The sequence below is a fragment of the Mytilus edulis genome, chromosome 2, assembly GCF_963676685.1.
Source record: "Mytilus edulis chromosome 2, xbMytEdul2.2, whole genome shotgun sequence".
NCBI lineage: Eukaryota > Metazoa > Mollusca > Bivalvia > Mytilida > Mytilidae > Mytilus > Mytilus edulis.
This window is the reverse complement of record NC_092345.1, coordinates 73,410,408-73,429,027: the sequence shown is the minus strand read 5'-3', so window position 1 is coordinate 73,429,027 and position 18,620 is coordinate 73,410,408. Positions and strand designations below refer to the sequence as shown.

At 33.4% G+C, this 18,620-nt stretch overlaps 1 protein-coding gene across 1 annotated transcript; it reads right to left on the bottom strand.

The window, feature by feature from the left end:
- Positions 1 to 113: 113 nt before the first annotated feature.
- Positions 114 to 15,597, bottom strand: LOC139512896 (uncharacterized). The gene is made up of 8 exons (XM_071300851.1): positions 15,537 to 15,597; positions 14,803 to 15,135; positions 14,317 to 14,430; positions 13,715 to 13,828; positions 12,055 to 12,168; positions 8,892 to 9,179; positions 6,590 to 6,913; positions 114 to 1,951 (listed from the first exon to the last, which is right to left on the bottom strand). Exons 1-8 carry the CDS (start codon positions 15,577 to 15,579, stop codon positions 1,368 to 1,370), a joined length of 1,914 nt encoding a protein of 637 aa, XP_071156952.1. The 5' UTR covers positions 15,580 to 15,597; the 3' UTR covers positions 114 to 1,367.
- Between the last annotated feature and the right edge of the window lie 3,023 nt (positions 15,598 to 18,620).

Genomic DNA, 18,620 nt, shown 5'->3' with positions numbered 1-18,620 from the left:
CAAATGTACTTTTTTTGTTACAAAATCTAATGATTGATTTGTTTTATTTGGACGTTTTATTCTATATTTATTGGATAAAAACAATTATATCACCATCAGAAAATGAAACAAAATTAATTTTAACATTTAATTTCATATCTATTTCACGTATTAATGGATAAAATTAATTATTTAACTATCAGAAAATGAAAAAATAATACATTATTACTTGTAGCAACTAGCAAAACTACTACAAAAGACAATCAGAAAGCACTAGTCGAAGGAAAACAAAATATATACTATTGAAAAGAACGACGAAACGACAATGAGTCTATAAAAAAGACTAGTATACAGAAAAATACACCGATAACGATATAAGGAAGGTGTAGCGGCGGAGTTTCAGATCATGTTCTATTAGTGCTCCTTTCATGGTGTATTGCGCAGAAGACTTTATAAATATGTTTAACTTGTATCTGATCTTTTTTGCTTTGAGCAAATAAGATATGTTTAAACTAAGCATATTCATAATAGTGAACCTTATCATAATGGCGTACATAAAACTTACCGAATGGATGTCATCTATTGTGCTATTGAAATCTTCACTTTAAAAATTTTTTGTAAGTCAACATAAGGGAAGTCATTTTGCCGCAGTGTTTTAGATAGAGAACTACTAAGTACCGATTGTTTTGTAGAATATGAAGTCTAAGTACTAGAAATAAGACATTTATCATTAAATATGACAGATCAAATTGTATTTGAACAAGAAAGAGTAACACGATGGGTGCCACTAATGGAATATGAACCGCTGATTTTTGGCCGGGTTCGTGTGGATCAATCTTTAATTCCTATGTAGTACCTCATAGCTCTTCATGAGGTAATGTGTTGTACATCTTTGCCAGTAATATCCCCGCCGAAAATTGGCATGAATATGAAGTCCACTTTGGGTTTTTAGCATTTGCAAATTGTACGATTATACTTTGCTTAGACTTCTGTCTATGATGTAAGGGATTAACACGTTGTGGTATAGTATATCATAGAGGACATAATTAGATCAAAATACATCATCAATATAACATACAATCAACTATTTATAAGATTATTTAAAATTAACACCAAAAATGTTCATTTCATCGGAAATCAAATTTGATTATATATATCGTTACTTGGCGTAACTGCAAAGCATTCAGAACAATTGAAGGGTAAATATTAAAATGGTAAAAAAAATGGTAAACATCTTACTTATAAATTATAAACAATGTTGCATTTATAATAATTGTTGTATCTTATGCGTTTACCTGCGTACTAAATATGACTTCAATCACTGATAGGTCGCTTTTATCTATCGGTCATGGAGTCCCTTCACATCTTTCATAGAATATGTTTATATTCTAAAATGTCATTGATCTTCCGTTTCTTAAGTCAAATTCTTTGGAACATACTTCATCCTTTCCATCTGGATTCGTTTTATATGCATTAACGTCATAAGTGGAATTGTTCTCTGTTGCATTGTCTTTTGTCGTTGTAACTTTCGGTTCTTTCATCCCTCTCATGAACAGTTGTGCATCCTCCTTATTTGGATATATGTAATTTTCTTGGAGGTCAAGATAAATTGGAACGTTATTCGTGTCTTTTGTTTCAGAAAGTATTTCCACTTGCTCATAGTCCCCTGTGTCAATGTATTCGTAGTCACTGTCCCCATTTCCTTCTGATAGTGTTTCTTTGCTTATACTTTCAATTTCGTAAACGTTTTCATAGCTGTTTTCGGTAACAGCTTCAAAACTACTTTGACAGCTTTTAACATCTATCTTTTCTCTTTGTGTAATGTTGTGTTCGATCTTTGGGGTAACAAATTTTCCTTTTTGTCGTCGATTATACCACGCATAAAAACATACCATTAAAATGACAACTACTAACACGTTGAATATTGTCGGTATTAACCACCAATTAGGAAGGTATTTGTGTTCATCCAAACCTACACAAATTATAAATATAAAAGAATCTTACATTTATAAAAAAGAAGATGTGGTATGATTTCTAATGAAACAAATCTCCACAAGAGACCAAAATGACACAGACATTAACATCTATAGGTAACCGTAAGGCCTTCAACAATAAGCAAAGCCCATACCACATAGTCAGCTATAAAAGGCCCCGAAATGAATTTGTTCTATTTGCATATAATTGTTTTTAGATAATTGATCTAGTTTTTGTATACTATTAGCTCAAAAGAATATAGTTTATATTTCTATTTGTTTATTTCTTGGTATTTGTACATGTATGATGTAAATCATTAATTGTAGATGGGGTAAAATTGAATAATAACATCTGTTGCACAACTAAGTGAAATTAATGGAATTAGTAGAAGACGTCAGTGATATACATGTGAAAAGTCATAAATTCTCCAAAGATATATAACCACAATATAGTAAGTCTTTAATATCTAATGGCAACCATGGAAATCAATACGATGTCAGAAAAGTTGCTGTTGATTGAAAAACAAACATCTAATTTTGTACATATAATAAAGATCTACCTTAAACAAAAGAATTCCCCATTAGACAAACACATAAGTAACCACTGGCCAGATTTAAATATAACTCAACATAGAAAGATAGGAAAACAGATTTTAAGATGATGAAAAGACAAATGAATGTAAAGAATAGTAACGATTGCGCATTCCCACCAAAAGCCGTTTGTAAACTCCGTGATGGTCATCAGTTCCTGTTCCGCTAATGAAAATCCCCCAAGTTAATCTTTCTAACATCCAATGAGTCTTACCAAGTGACAAGCCCAATGAGCAATAAATAAATGATACTCAGTATTCAGTTTGTTACGCTTACCGGTGTCCTATAGCCATTCTTCCCCCATGCCAAATTTTCCGGGGGGAAAGACTGGATCGATCCAATATTTCCCCCCGGAAAAATTGGCATGATCCTACTTTTCCCCCTCAGCGTTATGGGGGGAAAACCAGGATCAGGCCAATTTTCCCCCCACAGTTAGCGTGAGAAGCTAAATTTTCCGCCTTGTAATATAACGTCGGCGACGTCACGGTAAGAACTTTTTATGAAAAAAAAAGAATAGTCACTTTTCTTCTATCAGTTTATAGTTACCAAAGCTTCATCGTACGACTATACATTTGATAGGTATTTATAGAGATATATATGTTATATTTATACACAAGAAACACAATCTGATGTGATGATCACATCCATTCTCTTTCGTGAACCCTTGGTATCATTAACTAGATGAATACAATTACTTTAACCACTTATGGTCAAGTAGTAGATTTTCCCCAGGACAGACGTCTATGATGTCTCCAAAGTAATATGGTGAAATGACTTCACATGATAAATCATGCAAAGTATCATTACTAAGTAATAGAACTCACCAAAAGCACGGATAGAGATGCATACTCGTCGACTTAAAGCTTTAATTCAGGAGAAGAAGTCCGATACGGATGAAACTTAATCCAACCCAGAGAAGATATGAACACCCTCTCTAGCCAGTACGGGAGACGTAGAAGTACAAGGACTAACCACAGTATAGTTTGAGCTGTACAAGATCTACAAAAAAAATCCAACCTGCCCTACAGATGCATAGGGTCGAACACTTTCCAGCACTCATGATACAAATTCGACGTGGTAGTAAGTAATTAAAGGCCGCTGGTACCGTACGGCATTTCACAATGAGAAACCATCATAAATCATAGTCGGCTAAAATGCCCCGACCATAAAATTGTGAAAAAATTGAAACAAAACTAACGGACTTATTTATAAGAAAATAATTTACGAAAAAAAACATGACCGACATGAAACGACAACAATCACTGTCACATGTTCCTGGCTTTGGAATAACACATAAATAATGTGGCGGCCTTAAACTCAACCCTCTTCCAACCGCAAGAAAAACTGTAAAATATCATCGGCAATTGACTTCACTAAAATGTTAGTACGGTGCACCATAATCACTTACATAAAAACAATAGACACAAAGCACCGAAATGAAAGTAAAAAGTATTCGCTTTTTACACTGAAAGGTATTTCAAAGCTAGTAAAAATGTAGTCTAGTCGGACTAGGGGACAAAGACAGAATGGTAAACATGTAAACAGACTGTTGAATATGTAGACAGACTTGTGGACATATAGACAGACAGATTGACAGACTGATAAAATCGTAGACAGACTTGTGTAAATTTGAATGAACAACAAATTTGTATACAACTAAATATAATTCTAACACTGTTCGGTTTAATTTCCAGACATGCATATACATATATTGAAATCTATATCATCGGGGGGGGGGGGGGAGATTGGCATGGGGGAAAGTTACTATATGTATAAGTATTGTCAACTTTCCGCAGGGAAAGAATGACAATGATCCAAAATCTCCCCGGGGGAAACATTGGCTCATGCCAGTCTTTCCCCCGGGGGGAAACTGGCATGGGGGAAGAATGGCTATATAACACCGGCATGTTGTCTTTTGACAAATGTATTTTCAAATGCTCAATTGTTTTATCTATATTTTTAATCACAAAGCCAAAAATGAATTAAACAATAATTGATGCAAGCTATACTTTATTGTAGTTTTAACATGGGTTGGCATTATATTCGTGATTATTTTTGCCCGAACGATAGTGAACAGTTTTGCATCCTCCTTATTCGAATATATGTCATTTTCTTGGAGGTCAAGATATATTAGCACGTTATGCATGTCTTTTGTTTCAGAAAGTATTTCCACTTGCTCATAGTTCTTTGTGTCAATCTGTTCATAGCAACTGTCCCTTTTTCCTTCTGAAAGTGTTTGTTTGCTAATATTTTCAATTTCGTAAACGTTTTCATAGCTGTTTTCAGTAACAGTTACAATCTCAAAAGAAACAATCATTTACAAAAAAGCACAAAAACATCTATCAAATAAAAAAACACATTAATTGCTTCGCGTGTCTGACGTCAGAAAATGTAAACGTTACATATGAATTTCAATGTCTATTCAAAACAATTATAATTTCACATTGGGAATGGTGGTATACAGGGTTAAAAAATCAGAAATTATGTAGAATTAATTTCAGAAATAAACCGAGATTTAAAATTGTCCAGAAGTTCTTTAGAACTATTAAGAATCCACATATGGTTAATACCATTACGCGAGTAAAATAATTATGTCGTTTGTCGTTCAAAGTATTTTCAAATTAATAATAGAACAATAACATAATGTCATATAATATAACAATAACATAATGTCATATGATAGAACAATAACATAATGACGGGATCTTTTAAAGTACAGAGTCACGTTATAAGAACCAAAGAAACACAAAAAGTCGCATATATACAAAACACAACAGCAAAAAAGAACGATAATACAAACACATTGACAGGATGTATAAGTACCGACCCACGTCAAATAGATATCACACAAAACAAACCAAACAGTAAAAGTTATATAAATAATAGAACAAAGACAAATGAAAGAACAATACAACACGTTGTTAAGATGATAAACAACGTCAGTACGCAAAATCTATACATCAAGACCATCATTTATTATTTGTGAAGTTGATACGGAATATTTATCAACAAGGTCAAGGTACCTTCCGATGAACGTTTTTAGAAAAAGGACGAAACTTTCTTTGACAAACCCCTGCTTCGTCAACTTTCTGCTCAGACACACTGGTAACGTTTTACAACATTTGAATAGGAGCTGCACGCTCTTGAATATCGAATAAGTTGGGAAATGTATATCCCATATGCAGGTGAAGTTGGTATATTGCTACTAAGGTGGGAGACATTTATAATTTCAAAATTAAAATCGTCTCGTTTGTTATAGATTCTCGTACTGAGATGACTGTATATGTCAAATTCGAGATATAAGTCTAAAAATGAGGTGGAGGAAGCCGTGTCTGTTGTTGCTTTAATTTCTAGTTCTGGGGATATATTAATGGAACCCAATCAGAAAAGTTCGGATTGTTAATGGAAAGAACATCATCAAAGGATGTATTATAAACTGTATTTGGTTTGTTTTCCTGTGTTTCCTCTAAATAATCTCGTCTATTGAAATATAATTACTCTGCAGGGTATGATGTAAAATCTAAAGTATGCGTTCGTTTGACGTGCTTAAAAAGTTGTTGGTCGAAACACGTCAAAGCACAGAATAGTCAGTGTTCTTAAGTCTTTGGAAATTGTTAAGTTTTGCTCTCAAACGGTTCAATATAACTAATTGAACTGACTGTTGGAAAACCATCGACAATCGAAGATCTCACGTTATCAAACATACTTCCCGTTTGAATGGTTTTACACTAGTAATTTTGGGGCCCTTTATAGCTTGTTGTTCGGTGTGAGCTAAGGCTCCGTGTTGAAGGCCGTACTTTAACCTATAATGGTTTACTTTTTAACTTGTTATTTGTATGGAGAGTTGTCTCATTGGCACTCACACCACATCTTCCTATATCTATTAAAGAACATAAATAAAGAAAAACAATGATGGGTTTTCCTGCTTTCTACAGTCACATAATGATAATATGATATATCTTTGCATGCATATCATTTATTGACAAAACATTTATATATATAATACATGTTTATCCTGTTTAACAAAAATAAGTAAAGAAGCATACCTGGAATCCGAAATTCTGCTTTGCACATAACTTCTCCTAAGTCATTTGCAACTTTTGCTCCATAGTCGTTGAAGTCATCTCTTCCGATTCCAGAAATGATAAGCTGTAGTGTATACCCCTCCATTTGAACTTGGACACCATACGATATGGTCATTGTAACGTAAGACAGGTTTGTCGTCTGGTATTTATTCGGGTCACTTCTTATTTGTTCAGTTGATTTATACCATTTAATAGTACTTATGAAAGGAAAGCTGTGCAATTGTACTGTAACCTCAGCGGATCCATTCTTCACATTTACAAAACTATTTGTACAAACTGGTTTTCCTGTCAAAATACATTCACAAATTCCTGTCAAGACAGGTCAAAATAGGTCGAGGTAAATTCAAAGTCAGTACTTCCTAGTGAACGAAGTCCAAAAAATTAAAGTGAAAACAAAACACTAGATAAATTGCATGTGACCGAGGTGCTTTACTGGTTTAATTCCATAAGGAACAGTCAATACTGAATGCTTTAAAGTCAAGGATGCATAAGAACCAAGAAGAGTTGAGATATATAACCAAAAAAGAGCAGACTTAAAGATATAGCCAAATTCACCTAAGGTAAACTTTGTCTAAGGGAGTTGAAATCTAAGATTTTAAATAATTTATTACTAAAGGACTACGAAACTGATAATATCTTTGGGGACTGAAAGCAGCAGTATCAAACAAGTGCTGTAAAAAATTAAAACAACGCGATATAACGTGCATGCATCCGAAGCGGTTTTCTAGATTTGCCTTCACCAGGAACGATCAAAGCCAAAAATGAGTAAGAACTAAAACATGTGAAGAGCTTTATAACCATCGACTTAAATATGATAACCAAATTCATATATGGTCAACGTCAAGGTTATTAGGTGTTTTCATTTTTCTGGAAAAAGACCTACTGATTTTGTTGTGATTGTTTTTTCTTCTATTCCGCCAAACCCTTTTCTTGCAGTATCTACCTAAACACTGTTTTCTTGTTAGTGTATCTCCTTCGAAACCCCAAAAGATAACGACAAAAAAAAATTGTTATATTTGTTTATTACATCCTTAGATATTTTTCGCTGATTTGGATCGCAGTGATCTGGTGATATCTTATAGAAGCTATCTATCTTTACCAATTTATTTTGTCGTTATGTTTAAATTATAACTAATAAACCGTAACACGTATAAACCTAGAGTCTTTTTTATTTGAGGTTATTGGCTCGTAACTTAGAAAATGAAATCAAAGGACAAGGTAATGTAGACCATTTTGACTTTTGCTTGTTTTTGCATGTTATCTGATGCTTTAAAAGTTATATATATAAGCCCAGGAAAGTTGACCGCGGTATCCCTAGTTTTGACATTTATATCCATTATGTCTATTTTTTTATTCACACATCGTTGTCAATATAATGCAATTGTAAGCGACTGTCATGCTAGCTATTGAACCAGGTTCCATCCGCAACATTTTCTACAGTAGAAAATGTGTGTTCCAAGTTAGAAATATGACAGTTGTTATCCATTCGTTTGATGTGTTGGAGTTTTGATTTTAACTTTTGTTTACTGACTTTCCATTTATAATTTTCTTCGGAGTTCGGTATTTATGTTATTTTACTTTTTGCGAAATGTTGAGCGTCATATGAACTTGAATATGGCAAACCGGAAGCGACCTTGAATGAAACTGAAGTAGTCATTTTTACACTCATTTTATGGAAAAGTATCTAGAAAGCATATTTTTTTTATATAGCCATACATAACCCTATCATTCAGTGAGTTGAGACCGGAAGATACATCATACAAACCGGAAGTAGAAAAATAATGTAAATAAAGCTATCATTTGAGACTGGAAGTAATATTTTTTTTATTTTCGGAAGTTGACAATTATCTCCCTCATTTCTGGCAAAAGTATATAAAAAACATAATTTTTAAATTATTTATGAAGAAACCTTTGATTGGACGCCAGCATTATATTTGATTATATTTCTCTTATATTTGATGTGTTTCCCTCAGTTTTAGTTTGTAACCCGGATTTGTTTTATGCTCAATCGATTTATGAATTTCGAACAGCGGTATACTACTGTTGCCTTTATTTGATTTAACTGGACGTAGCTTCAAGTTCTTATCAATTATTCAGAAAATTAATGTAGAGAGACATACAATCGTTCTCTGGACAATTTGGGTTTTTTTTCTTTAAATTTTCTTTTATAAACGGTCATTTAGGAAAGGCATGTGATTACCGATGTAGTGTGGGTTTTAAACAAATTTATATGGTTGCATAATTTACAAAATATTGGTTTTACCTCGAATATTAAGAAGTATGCTTTTCTTTATCTCGGTAACATGGCCCTTCATCTCTTTCGATGCTGTACAAGTGTATGTTCCAAAATCTTCAGAACTGCAAGGTCCTACCTGAGCGGTTACTACATTTCCAATGACGCTGGAGTTTACCTGTCGTATGACGTTGTCCTTCACACTGTGAATCCAGGGTGACAGTTGGTATGACATGTCACCGGTTAGTCGACACGATAACGTTTTTACGTCGTTGAATTTGCATTCACGTTCATTGTCTATTTGAAGGACTGGTACCTCTAGAAGAAAGTAATGATTTTTTGCAGAGTAAAATGCATAAAGTTTGTGAGTCCGAACCGCCTTTTTAAACATTTATCTTCATCGGGAACGCTCCCACCCAAAAGTTTGAAAGCCAATGATGAACAAATATTTGAGGAACGTTATTACCAAATGGGTCTTATATTGAACCCAAATCCACCAAAGATCAACTTTGTCTCAGAGGGATTCAAATTAAGCTACATGAGATAATGCGCTTCATATGTATAGTAGGGTTTCAAACCAAACAAGTGAATCTGTGAGCTACTGCTCACTAATGATACTCCTGCCTGAATTTAAAAACAGGAAGTTGTTGATTGATGAATCTGAAAACGCTTCACAAGGTTTAAATAGCTGATTCATATTAATTCTGAAATCAAATTGCAGAAATCCTAGTAATGTAGTTCTTGAGAAAGATGCGACGAAATATATTCATGAGACGGACGGATGGACGGACAGACAGAGGTAAACAGTATACCCCCACTTTTTTTTAAAGGCGAGTATAGTTGGCGTGATCAAATAATTAGAGCCAAAATCAGTATGTGTTATTATTGAATTGAAATCATCCAAGGATACATAAGAATGGCTCACTTAATAATTCAAAGTTTGGTTACTATATAGAATGCATCTTTTAAAGCTTGTGTTTCCTATCATGATTTTCTTGACAGATGGTTGCTTCTGACAAGAAAGCAATGACAACTTAGGATTCCTAATAGTAAATTTGAGGACATTCATCTGAAAGTTTAAGTGATGCTACCACGAGTTGGTTTACTGTTATGGAATATCTGTGTCACATTTATGTTCCAAATGTCATAACCACAATCCATTCTCTTTTCCTCGAGTGTTGCATCACTGAAAGCGACTCAGTGTACGTTGTACTTACATGACAGTTGCCACTGGTGCAGCAAGATGTTCTTACCTTAGCTGTATTTGGCAAAACTTTTAGGAATTTTGGTCCTTAATTGTCTTCAACTTCGTACTTTATTTGGCCTTTTTAACTTTTTTGGATTCGAGCGTCACTGATGAGTCTTTTTTAGACGAAACGTGCGTATGGCGTGTATACAAAATTTAGTCCTGGTATCTATGATGAGTTTATTTACCGTTCAGGAACATTTTAGATTGTCTCTAGTTTTGGTAGGGTTCGTGTTGCTCAGTCTTTAGTTTTATATGTAGTGTTTTGTTGACTTATTTGTCTTTAAGTCGTCTTTCGGGTTTGTTTTTTTTTTTTTTTTTTTTTGCCATGGCGATGCCAGTTTCTCTTCGGCTTACAAGTTCAATCTCCAATTAGTATCTTCCTCAATTGTCTTTTTTTATATATACATACAGATTTATTCAAAATGATTAAAAACATATTAGGGGAAAATATAGAAGAATACATCAACCGGAACCAACTGTGCTCTTCGTCTTGTCAACTTGTTTGTTTTATTCATTTGAGACAGATTTCTAAAAATCCCAAAGCTCCTTATTATTTTATTGGATGGGAGCGTCTCACGAAGAATAAGAAGGAGCTATAGCATCATTTATTAACTTTGAACATATAAAAATGATGTTATATCACGCTATATAATTTAGATGACTTATATCCAATCTAACATCAAATAAAGGATACCACAGATATTATTAGTTACATAGTGTGCTAGTGACCTAATACGGTATATATGGGGTCAGTAAATTCCATATGGGGTGAGAGCGAAGCTCGAATCCCCATATGGAATTTACTGACCCCATATATATACCGTATTACGTCACTAACACACTATGTAACGAATTTATCTTACCGACTATCTTAACGTGTAAAATTCAGACTAGTGACCTATCAAAATGAGCAAGTCTTCAATACAGTTAGCATTAAAATGATGCCGACAATGACAACTTATTAGATTTAAATGTGTTTTCTGCATTTATTTCACTTTGTCATCACTTTCTTCGTCTGTTGAAACCTTTAAGATTTTTTTCTCAGTACTGTTTTGTTTTTCTAAAGGGACGTAACACCACTACTAACCGTGTATGAAATAAGCCCCGCCTCCTTATTACCTTATATGGAATATAAAGGGACGTAACTCCACTACTAACCGTGTATGGAATAAGCCCCGCCTCCCAACTAACCTAATATTGAATATACACGGTTTCCACGAGGACGCTTTTAACCAATCATATTCCTAGAAATGTATAGGAGGTAAGATAAAGTTTTATCTTCGCTGACATCGAGAAGTTGACAACGATGGTCTGTTGCGATTAAATGTTACGACAAAAGTGAATAGAACTTTTCAATTGATTTGTAAACTTTCAAATCGCCGAGTTTCATTCCAGCAATCACTACAAATGAACTATCAATCGCTTATTTGATTTTTTTTTTCAGAGCTTGCTGTTCCCATCATGATTTGTTTGATAAAGGGTTACTACGTACTAGGAATCTTTTGGACCATGAATTTTGATTGATAGAGAAGAAACGTGTTACGGACGCCATCGTTTGTTGGCCATTATGGAAGATTTTTGTCAGAAATATGTTCCACTCATAAATCTCATGCATTCTAGTCCTTGATTGAGAACTCTTGAGACCTGTCAACGAAAGTGTACTTACAACGACCAATACGACGAATGCCTCATACATAGCGGAATCTACACTTCCAGAGCACATGCTATCGTCCCCGTCATTTGCTGGGATTCGGGTTGCTTTCTTTGTATGTCTTGTGGACTTTGAGTTGTGTTTCGACGTTTTCCGGTTGTTTTTTGGGTTTTTTTGTTTGTCATGGTGTTTCCCGATATCTTTGGCTTGTTAATTTTGATTGTCCTAATTTTACAATAAGTAATATATTTTTCCTTATTTTACAATTAGTAATATATTTTTCCTTATTTTACCTTTTTCACAAAACTTCCCATTGAAACCAGTCTTGCACATACAAGTAAACCCGTTCACTTCATCCTTACACGTTCCTCCATTAACACAGGGATTAGACTTACAATCATCAACATCTAAATTTAAAAAAAATTGGCTGAAAGTTCAAACAAAAATGAATAACAGTTAGACAAATATAAGATAAATGCAGAACAGAACAGCGCTTTACCTTTTTAATGTATTTATACACTATTCGCTTCAAAATTTTAGAGAAAAATGTTAATCAAGAAATTAAATAAGCGCTTAGGACGCAAAAATAAAATAATATTTGTTATTTTGATATGATTTGATTTAATTTGATTTTGTTTTATGATATGAATATTAACTCTATACAAGCGTCCATACCATGAGGACGGTTCATAATCAACATACTCGCGATAAGCGTTCAAAATTTGAGGACCGTATGGATTCGCCAGACTCTTAGACAAGCGTCTTTACCGTCAGTACGGATCTAAATCGAAAGCCTCGAAACAAGCATCCATACCTTAAGATAGTTTCCTAATCACCTGACTATAGACAAGCTTTCGTACCTTGGGGATAGTTTATAATCGCAAGCTCTAGACAAACGTCTATACTTTATGAACGGCTTTTATTTGCCAAACTCTAAATATGTGTTCTTACTTTAAGGACGCTTTAATCGTCATACGTTAGACAAGCGCTCATACGTTCGAGGTGTATTTAAATACCCAGGCTCTAGTCTTACATCTATACTTTGAGGACGGTTCATAATCTTCAGACCCTCGACAAGCTTCCGTATATTTAGGACAGTTCATAACCTTGCAGACGATTCATACTTGGCATACTCCCGACAAACCATCGAACTTTGGCGACGGTTTATGAATTGCCAGACTCTTAGAGGACGGTTCGTAATTGCACTTGACGTCCGTACCTTTCAACCGTTTATTATTCGTCTGACTCTAGCACAAACTTATATAAGTCCATGTTTGGGACTGAGAAATCTAAAGAGATCACTGAGATCGTATTATAAAGTTGCAAGCACACAACTACATGCCCTGCAAAAGAAGTGTGGCTGAGTTTTGTCGGGCTGTTTTAAAGGAGTTGTGGATTTCTAAAGTGTGATATGGACGAAGACGATGCATAACTACAGAATTGATCACTATGTACATGTAGTGCTACTAATTTGATGTCAGGTGACACAATAAATGTGAAAATATATGAATAAAGGAAGATATAGTGAATGTGTTACTGAGACAACAACCAAACAGCATACAAACCGTAAAAGTCACCGTACCACCTTTAACATTGAGCTTATCCAAGTACGCTTATCTGATGAAATGGACAGCAACAAGTGATGTTTGAAGGGTAAAGGAATTGGGATATTACGGTTGTGGAATGGACAGAAACAGAACAAAAGAGTAGATAGAGGGGATAGAAAGTGGGATAAGCTCAACAAACGAAGAAAAATAACTAGAAGGTTTTATAAGAATGGGTACAGACAAGAGTGGATGGAAAGCTATTGTAGTGTGGTAAAATAACCACTGTTTTTGTTAAGAAAATGTCAGATTCATGCCGTTCATAAAAATATTGAAACACATCATGTTTTGATTTCAGACTACTGAAAAATATAGTCTCCATCGTTTACTTAAATAACACTAGACTCACCATACTGACAGTTTTCTCCAAAATACCCAAGCCTACACATACATGTGAATTTATTTCTTTCGTTTATACACCGTCCTTTATTCTGACAAGGTTCAGAAGCACATTCGTCGATATCTTTAAATATATAAATTCAATAAATTGTATTAATATTTACCGAAGAATTTTATTTTATGAAAGAAGGTCGTATAAACCGACTTATTATTTAACAACAACAAAATATTTTAAGCATTCTAAAATTAAAAAAAAAAGTGTTAAGCAAACCTATTTAAAGACCCATCAACCGAAATTAATCCTTTAAAAAAATAAAAAGAATGCAATGTTCTCCACAGAAAATAGTTCTAGTAAAAACTTGATTTTTTTGTATTCTCGATAAGTTTCATTCTTACCGATTTTTTTCAGTGGTATTTTTTTTAATGGGAACACAAAGTTGTTTTTTGTGATTTGTTAAGTAAGGAAATAAGCAATGTGTATAACCACTTGAAAAAATATGTTTGTTTCTCAGTTTGTCAGCATAAATTATACATAACAATACAAATATACTTAAATATGCAATGCTGCAACGAAATGAATAAAAGCAATACTTGTAAAGTGAATAACGATACCTTGTTCGCACTGAATACCAGAAAATCCAGCGACGCAATTGCAGTAATACCCATTCATTTCATTAATACATGATCCTCCATGTTGACACGGAGTATAGACGCATTCGTTTATATCTATAAAAAAAATAGATATACAACCATAAAATTGAGAATGGAAATTGTGAATGTTTCAAAGAAACAACAACCCGATCATAGAGCAGACAACAGCCGAAGGCCACCAATGGGTCTTCAATGCAGCGAGAAACTCCTCCACCCGGAGGCGTACTTCAACTGGCCCCTAAACTAATACATATACTAGTTCAGTGATAATGGACGTCATACTAAACTCCGAATTATAAACAAGAAACTAAAATTAAAAATGATACAAGACTTGCATATTTACCAGACGAAATTACAATTCGTAAAGGATTAATAAAAGATAATTTACCCTACTTTGTAACATTGGTATAGAGCAGTAATAAAAAAAAAAGATGATTTACTCCTTACCCCACGAATTATAGGTTGTGACGTCAGCATAATCTTTTTCCTTTACATTTCCATTACGACAAGTCCATCTTCCGTTCGTCTGAATACCTTGTTTGATCGGTACATAAAGGTCCGTATCGTTATTTGACATATCTTGCCAAATATCAAATGTGCTGACGCAGTTTGGTTTAGAGCGTCTGTTTACTGGTGTAAAACATATTGCAACTTTGTTTTCATCCGGGTTGTAGAATTCTACAGGAAAATCTAGCAATCTTTCCACTTGGCATGTAAGTTTAACTTTATTCCCTATGATTTTCCATTTTAAGAAAACGTTTCTGCCTCCCAACACCAGTACTGCAAGTATAATATATATTGAATAATGAGAAATTTTTGATATATTCTTTTATAGTACTAATGGGTAGTCGTTAGTGTCAATATCATTGGAATTGTAATGGAATGAAATTAAACGACACCGTGAAAGATGTATGGTCACCGGTGGTATGGTTTAACATGTGTATATTTATAGACTTCACTAGAAAAAACTGAAAATAAACTTTGAAAACAATCAAAACTGTTAAACTTAAATTCACATAATTTAATCATTATCGGATGTATTTGAGATTTTTAAAGTCTGATGTTCCTTTCCATTTTTACTGCCTTCATTTTTGTTATCTATGTGTTTTAAAATTCTCCTGATTTCAATAAAAAATATTTGCATTCTTTTTATATCAAAGTAGAATTTTATAAAACATTACCTATGTGCATGACAGAAAACAAAATCTTCCAATTCAAAACCATTGTACAAATCCAGTTTCCCGCAATGACTAAATTTGTATACTTCAAAGAATTATATACAGCTAATTATGTCCGTTTCTATTTCCTTGCAATACTATTGGATAATTGTTGTGACCTTAATTCTCTGTTCTGTAAACCAATTCAAGACCGTCCTTGTTGGCAGATCATTGGTCGTCCTTCTTAAATTCTTTGAAGAACTTTTTGGTCAAATTCATAGCTTTACAAACTTATATGTGTCAAAGGCTTATCAATACTGTGTGTTTATGATATTTAACTATTATCAATTTATATAGAGTTCTGAAAACTATCATGGTTGATCAATCATGTAAAAGTTCCGATAACTATCATGATTGAACAATAATGTAAAAGTTCCGATATTTATCATGATTGAATAATAATGTAAAAGTTTCGATAGCTATCATGATAGAACAATAATGTAAAAGTTTCGATAGCTATCATGATAGAACAATAATGTAAAAGTTTCGATAACTATCATGACTGATCAATAATGTAAAATTTTAATGATTTGTCAATTATGTAAAAGTTTCGATAACTATAATGTTTGACCAAAAATGTGAGTCTCGATAACAAGAATGATTGAGCAATAATGTAAAAGTTTCGATAACTTCGTGACTGATTTATAATGTAAAAGTTTCGATAACTATAATGATTGATAAGAAAAGTGAAAGTTTCGATAACTATAATGATTGATCAAAAATGTGAAAGTTTCGATAACAGTAATGATTGAGCAATAATGTAAAAGTTCCGATAACTATCGTGACTGAACAATAATGGAAAAGTTCCGATATCTATCATGATTGATCAATAATGTGTAAGTTCCGATAACTATCATGATTTATTTAGTTTAAACATATTTTATTTGCTGAATTAAAGCAAAATGGATTAGACACAAGTAAATCATACTTATGAAGTCTTCTCCATAATACAATATAAAGTTACAGTAATAGTATAATATAATGAACATGCATATAAAACAAACAATTTATACAATATAATACTAGCTTTCATAGGTGAACAAAGAGGATAGAAAGTAAAAAGAGAAAAAGAAAGTTTGAAAAGTCGTATAATTCTGTGACGACGACTTGTGAATTGATGACAATGATGACGTTCCGTGTCAGTAATAATAACGCTCTATCAAGGCATAAGAAATCTTTTTTACCTTTTTATGAAAATTTGAACATGTTTGAAAATTTGAATATTTTGTTCGTTCGAAAGTTCCAAGTGTCCGCAAATTAATAGTTTTGTATCTAAAACAAAGTTTTCAGATAGCCAGTTAAGGTTATGGAATAAGGTTTTTCTACATAATGTGTATTTTGGGCAAACGAAGAAGTAATGGTAGACATCCTCAATATCAGACCCACAATGGCAAGAAGGATCGGATCATCTATAATATTAGCTCTAAATAGGTCATTGTTTAAGAATGAAGCGGAACATCGCAATTGCGTTAAGACTATATTTAATTTCCTTGGGCCGTACAAATAAAACGTTTCAATTTTACATAATAGACTATCGTTTTTTAATTCTTTCTTAAGGGAATACGATACAGTAGCAGGGGCAGATAATAACGATTTCAAAACTGTTCGTGTTGTTTTCGCGACGTTGGTAACCAGAACGTTGTAATTTCGCGATGTTTCTAATAAGAACGTTAACATTTCGCGACGTCGCTTTAAAAGAAGTCATATTTCGCGGAATATTCACTGACGCCATTAATTTCGATTGCGCGAATTTCAAAAAAGTACCTGCTAAAAGAGTGGGCATGCCGTTTCTAAAAGACGGAGAAAACCGCCGAAAAGCAGTGAGATTAAAGAAAATACTTAAGATGTACAAAAATAAATCAAATACAATTTTGCATGACGAAATTGAAGAAATGGTAATAGACACAGAAAAGAGTACTGACTGTATAACATGGAAAGACGGAAGAAGAATTGTGGAGTTTTTTAGTCTGGCACTGAATAACTGCCAAAACTGCACGGCCCAGCGGAATCTGCTCAACGTAGAGAAAGAAAAATTGCACGGAATTGGGGTCTATCTTACTATTCGTTGCTTAAACTGTAACATGCTGAAAAACATTTTACCAATAACACAATTCGGAACAAAACGACCTGCAATAGCTAATTATGAGTATTGGTAGCTGCTTAACGTCCAGCGGCAAATATTTAATTGCACATTTATGACATCCAAATGTTATTTTAATAAAACCGAAAATGAAGTTGTAATATAATATTTCATAGGAAGTACAGCAGCCGGTATAAGAGAATAACATTGAACGATGTCTTTATCTATAGATAAGTTACATAACCTTTTTTACGGCGTATACGTATGAATGTCGGCGTACTTGTTTGTCTAGAAGTAGAGCTATATTTAAAACACTTTGTTCGTCTATCCGATCGTCTAACTATACGACGAGTTTTAACGTGTGTACACTTTCTGATTTGTCTGTCTGTCTGCAATTAGTGTACATTTGCCGATATTTCAATTTTTATCTCTCAATACATTGAAGTACAATAGGGACATGCTTATACAAATAAGTAGACGTGGTATGATTACCAATGAGGCAAATGTCAATCAGAGACCAAATGGCTAAACGACTATAGGACATCGGATGGCCTTCAACAATTAGTAAAACCCATACCGCGTAGTAAGCTATGAAAGGCTCCTACATGACAAATGCAAAACAACTCAAACGGGAAACTTACGGCATGATTTAACTACAAAACAATGAACAAAATACAAATATGATGAACAATACCCAAAGACATAATTTAATTACAAGCCCTTTTAACAGCATGTGAACGGGCGTTTTCTTGTTTTGGTCTATTACATCCAGTTTCATATACAAAAAGAACACAACCAATTAAACAAACTAACGTGTGACAATTCTGCATCTATTTGTAATATTTTGCTTAAATTCAAACCAAAAACGACACCAATGTATTTTTTTTAAATCTTTTTAACGGACTTTTATTGACAGTTTTTCTACATACACATACAACATTATATGTTTTTAAAATATCAATTAAAAT